We start from the raw sequence: 5,635 nt of genomic DNA, 5'->3' as shown, positions 1-5,635 counted from the left end.
TATATTCCAAAAATACATTTTTTGCATAAAAAACAGTCAAATTAAACTGAAAATACGAATTTTCACCAAGAGTTATGTTATATACCAGAACATTCTTTCAGAACATTTTAAAGATTTAAAATGATTTCATATTTTTTTAGAAGATTTCACCAAGGTTCCAAATATTTTAATGATTTCAAATGAATGAAAAAGGTTTTAGAAGGATTTCATCAAAATTTCATAGAGATATCAAAAGAATAAATTAATAATTTCAAAGATTTAAAATGATTAAAAATGTTTTTAGAATATCTCAAAAGATTTTTAAAGACTTCAATATTTTCAAACGAACACAAAAGTTTTTACAAACAAAGATTAAGTAAAGAAAGACTTCACTAATATTAAAAAAATTTCATAAAGATTTCAAAAAATGGCACGACGATTACAAAGAATTCAATTATTTTACACAAATTGAAAATACTTCAAAAGATTTCAACGAATTCACAAAAATTTTTAAAGTGTCAAGGATTCCAAAGATTTATAAATATTCTCAAAGATTTCACAAAGACCACTTACGTTCACAAAAAATTTAGAATTCGTTTATGTATGATTCTGCATTCCTTAGAAATTGTTTGACAGTAAAAAAATGAAATGTTTCATCTTTTAATTGTGTAAGAAATTGCTATCTGATTATTTGATATACAAAAAAGGATTTCAAAGAAGGTACATTTCACCAGATTTCAAAGAGTTTAAACAATTTCATAATTTTTCATTAAATTTGAGAAGCTTTCACAAATATTTCAAAGATTTCATAAAGATTAAAAAATATTTCAAAACATTTCACAAAGATTTCGTAAAGATTTAAAAATATTTCAAAACGTCTCACAAAGATTTTAAGGATTTCAAAGATTTAACCAACATTTTTTGAGGTTTCAAAAATATTTTAATAATTTAAAATTAATACAGAAGATTTTACAAATATTTAAAAGACTTGATAACAATTTTATAAAGGTTTCAAAGGAATAAAAGAACTTCATAGTTTTCGAAAAATTTCAAAGATTTCAAACGATTTCAAAAGATTTCAAAAGATTTCAGAAATCTTTCAAGTATTTTAATGATTTTAAATGCCTACAACAGATTTGAGAAAAATTTCACAAATATTTCAAAGTTTTTATGAAAACCTCATAAGGATTTAAAAATATCTCAAGAATTTCAAGGATTTAAAAAATTTCAAATATTTTAAATCATTTCAATTTTTTAGAGGATTTTAAAAGTTTTCAAAAATATTTTAAATCTTTTAATGATTTGAAACGATTAAAACAGATTTCAGAAAGATTTCACAATTATTTCAAATATTTTTTGAAAACTTCATAAGGATTTAAAAATATTTCAAGAATTTCAAAGATTTCAAAAAGGGTATATTTTGTTTAGAAGAATTCAAGACGTCTAAGATTTCGGAACATTTCAAAGATTTGAAACGATTTCAAAAATTTTTAAAAAGATTTCAAAACATTTCAGAAATATTTTAGAACAATGTCAAAGATTTCAAAAAGGTTACAGTAAACCAGATTTCAAATATTTCAAAACATTTCAAAGCGTTTAAATAATTACTATTTTTTTACAGGATTTGAAATATTTCAATGTTTTGAAACGAATACAATATATTTCAGAAATATTTAAAAGAATTAGTAAGGATTTCAAAATATTTCCAGAATTTCAAATATTTCACATTTTTGTGAAAATGTCTAAAATATTTCAAATATTACAGTGATTTCGAATAAATAAAAATTTTGTAGTAAAGATTTCAGAAGTATTTCAATACATTCAGAAAATTAAAAAGATTTCCAGAATTTAAAAAATTTCAAAGGATTTCAAAGATTTTAATCAATTTCAGAAGATTTCAAAAGATTTCAAATATTTTGAGCGATCACAAAAGAGTTCGCAAATATTCGCAAGATTCGATGAAGATTTCAAAGATTTCATGAAGGTTTAAAAAGATTTTACAAACATTTCAAATTTCTAAAAATTTAAGGATTTCACAGAAATTTCAAGATTTTTTAAATACTTCTAAAAATTTAAACGAAATCACAAAGATTTCACAATTATTTCTTCAACAATTTCAAATATTTCAATAGAAAATGGTCAATAAAAAATGAAATGTCTCACAGGGTGGCCGCTGAACCGGGAAACCGAGAAAACGTTCGATTTTAACAGTTTTAAAATAATTAGTTGAATTTTTATGTTTTTCAATTATGCTATTATTCAGCTTGCAATGAATATTTCAAAATTTTTTTACGCTACAAATTTTCCATTTAAAGTTTTTATTTCTAAGCTTACGTTTTTAATTTAAAGAATTTTTAAATGATTTCTTAAAAACTTGAACAAATAAAAAGTAAAAGCCTTTGATGTTGAAAATTTGGGATTAAAAACATTTTTATTTAATAAATAAATAAGTTTTTTTAAACTGATCTGTACTTTAAGTAATAAAAAGTGAACAAAAACGATTTTAAATCAGTTGTAAACTTAAAAATTTTCCGATTTTAACTATTAAACTTAAACGGTTTCAATTTGAAAGTTTTAGTCATTAAACAAATGAGAACGTGTGACTGAAAGATTATAAAATATTTTCAACTTGAAAATAATTTCATAATAATATATTCTCAATTAAAGGATGTTATTAAATTAAAAATATTGTTTCAGTCTAAAATATTCAATTTTTAACCCATTCAATTTAAAATTTTTAATTAAAGAAAAGATTAATAATTGAATATTTAGCAAGATTTGAATTTTTATTGAAGAAAAGTAAATTGAAAACAAATATTTAAAAGTAAAGAATCTTGAAATGCATTGTTTGACATAGAAAGCCTGGAATCGTTAAAATTTCGAAGAGCCTTTAAACTTTGAACGTTACAATTTTAATTGTTGTATTTGAAAAATGCTTAATTTGTGACATTTTTAAATTTTGATGTGTAAGTTACAAGTGAACATTTGTAGACAAAATTTGAATAATTTTAAGAGATATTTAGGAGTTTTAAAAAGATAAAAAATTATCATGCGAATTTTAGAAAGTTTTCTTAAAATCTTCTAGAATCTTTTTTGAAAATTTTGTTTAAACCTTTAAAAAACTTTTTAAATATTCTCTTAAAATTATGTTTCAAAATGAAAAATTATTTTTAATTTTCCGATGAATCTTAAGAAAATGTTTTTATTCTTTTAAAGCCTTTCACCATTCTTGAAAAGATTGTTATTTATTTATACATCCAACTTGTGAAGAAATGGCTTAAAATTTGCAGGATTTCCTGAAAATTGTAGAAAAAATTTAATTAATATTGACAGATATTTAGAAGTTCTGAAAAATTTTCAAAAATAATTTTAAATTTAAAACAAATGTAAAATAACTTTTAGATTTCTCAGTTCAGTTCAGTTTAATTTTTTTTTAATTTTTCAATATTTAATGTTTCTAGCTTAAAATTCGTTCAAAATAATATAATTTTGAAAATTTCAAAGTTCATTGATTGATTTTTTAATTTAGAGCATTGAAAATGATAACGTGGATTTATATTTTTTTGTATTGAAAAAGTTTAGTGCCTTTTATTTTATACGCGTAAATTATTGGGCATTTGAATACAAATTTTGTAAATAAAAAATTTTTAAATTTCGAATATAAAAGTTCAAAATTTAAAAGTTCCACTTTGAGTGCTTTCCATTTGCAGCTCAGTTTTTATTACCTGGAGTGAAAAATTTTTTAGCTTTAGAGTTTCATTTTTTAAATTTCATTGACCGTAAAAAATTTTTGTTATCCGGGGGAAAAAAAACCGGGAAATGACCAGGAATTTATTTCGTCGATTAAAACGGCTACGCTTTTTCAGCCTTTTAGCACCAGGCATCAGGGTAATGCCATTTTTTTGAAAACATTGTCAAACAAGGCAGTCGAAGATTTGCCAATAAATTATTTGGACGCCATGTTGAGCCTGAATCACCATTACGCAGTGCTACCATACAAGCACACCTTGAACATGACCGATTTGCAAATACGTACAAAAGAGGCAAGTTTTTTTTTAGAGAAAAAATGTTGCCTTTTCTAAAAATTAAAAATATAATTTAGTGTTTTTTTTCAGGATATGTACTGTGTTGCTGACCAGTACTTCCCTCAAGTAAGTGATTTCTTAAAAACTATGGGAGTTCGAAAAGATTTCATAGACGAATAGTAATTTTAGCGGCGTAAGTCTAGTAATTTATAAAATACTTTATAGACTTTTTAAGGAGTATTGGAGATTGTTATAGTGTCAATTAATTATTGTATATAACTAATATTATTATATAAAATTTTAATGGTGTTTGCTTGTTTGTTCTCTAATAACCAGACACAATATCTAGTACTTTATACAGAATTTTATTACTCGCAAATATTATTGTTCGGAAATTTTATTATTTGGGAATCATACATTAGCAAAATATGTCTCGCCGCATATACATTTATCCGACACTGTACTTTTAATATTTGTTTAACATTTAAAAAATATAAAAGATACATGTTGAACTTTGTTAAAAGTGAAACTACTTAGTTGAAAATTAATTGTTTTGCAGGGGATTCATCATTTTAGTTGGAACGCCTTTTTTGTTCAAAATTGAACTGTTTTGTTGAAAAAATGTGGTTCTAAATTAATTTTTTCAACTTTAATTTTAGCCATACCATGTTTATTTTAACATTTATCTTCTTCAGTTGACAATTCAGCTATTGGTTTTAGAAATTTCTGTCTTTTTAACGAAACTTTATCTTTTGCGGTAAAATATTACTCTTCTTGGTGAACAATTCACCTTTTTGATTCAAAATTAATTTCTTTAGTTGATAACTTATCTATTAGGTTGCAAATTCCTTTAAAACTTCAAAATTTGGTGGGCAATTAATGTATTTTGTTAAAATTAATTTTTTTGTTTAAAAATTAATTCTTTTGACTGAAAACTTGACAATTCCATTTTTGGTTCAAATTTCATCTATTTAGTAGAAAATTGGTATTTTTTTTTGTATAAAACTCAACTATTGTCTTCAAAATATATTTTTGTTGTAAAAAATTTCGTACTTTCATTAAAAATTATTTTTGTTTGCTTAAAAATGTAACTATTTTGTTCAAAATTCGTTTTTTTTTGTGTATCGAAAATAAAATTTTCAATTTAAAATTGATCTATTCCATGTTTAGCTTAACATTAATCTTCATTGTGATCAATACAACTTTTTGGTCAAAAATTTAATTATCAGGTTAAAATATGAACTTTTTTTTATTGATAATTATTTCTTTTTTTTGTAACTGAAAATTTAACTATTCCATTTTCGTCGAAAATGTATCTTTATTGATAGAAATTTAATCTTGGTTGAAATTCATCTGTTTGGTTAAAAATTTAATTTATTTTTTAAATCTCAACTATTATGTAGAAAATTGGCCTTTTTGGTAGAAAATTTAGGAAATGTTGGATTTTTTAACTGAAAATTATTTTGTTTTTACTGAAAAATTAAATCTTTTTTTTATTAAAAATGTATCTTTTTTGATCGAAATTTAATCTTTACAAAGGGGGAGGGTCGGTAAGGCCGGTTTTTGGCCTAATTTATTTTTGGACCAAAAAATCTGAAAAAATCATGGTAGTATCTTATAAGTATCCCGAG

At 23.1% G+C, this 5,635-nt stretch overlaps 1 protein-coding gene across 1 annotated transcript in view; it reads left to right on the top strand.

Annotated features, from left to right (window-relative positions):
* Positions 1-4,450, top strand: part of LOC117180692 — a 57,779-nt gene extending 53,329 nt beyond the window's left edge. Inside the window, exons 11-12 of the mRNA XM_033373182.1 lie at positions 3,846-4,022; positions 4,095-4,450. Coding sequence (XP_033229073.1) covers positions 3,846-4,022; positions 4,095-4,184 — 267 coding nt within the window. The 3' untranslated portion in view covers positions 4,185-4,450. The remainder of the gene's footprint in view (positions 1-3,845; positions 4,023-4,094) is intronic.
* The last annotated feature ends 1,185 nt before the right edge of the window (positions 4,451-5,635 follow it).

This window comes from Belonocnema kinseyi, chromosome 9 (assembly GCF_010883055.1).
Source record: "Belonocnema kinseyi isolate 2016_QV_RU_SX_M_011 chromosome 9, B_treatae_v1, whole genome shotgun sequence".
Lineage (NCBI taxonomy): Eukaryota > Metazoa > Arthropoda > Insecta > Hymenoptera > Cynipidae > Belonocnema > Belonocnema kinseyi.
Note: the sequence above shows the minus strand (reverse complement) of the source record. Positions and strands in the feature narration are given on the sequence as shown.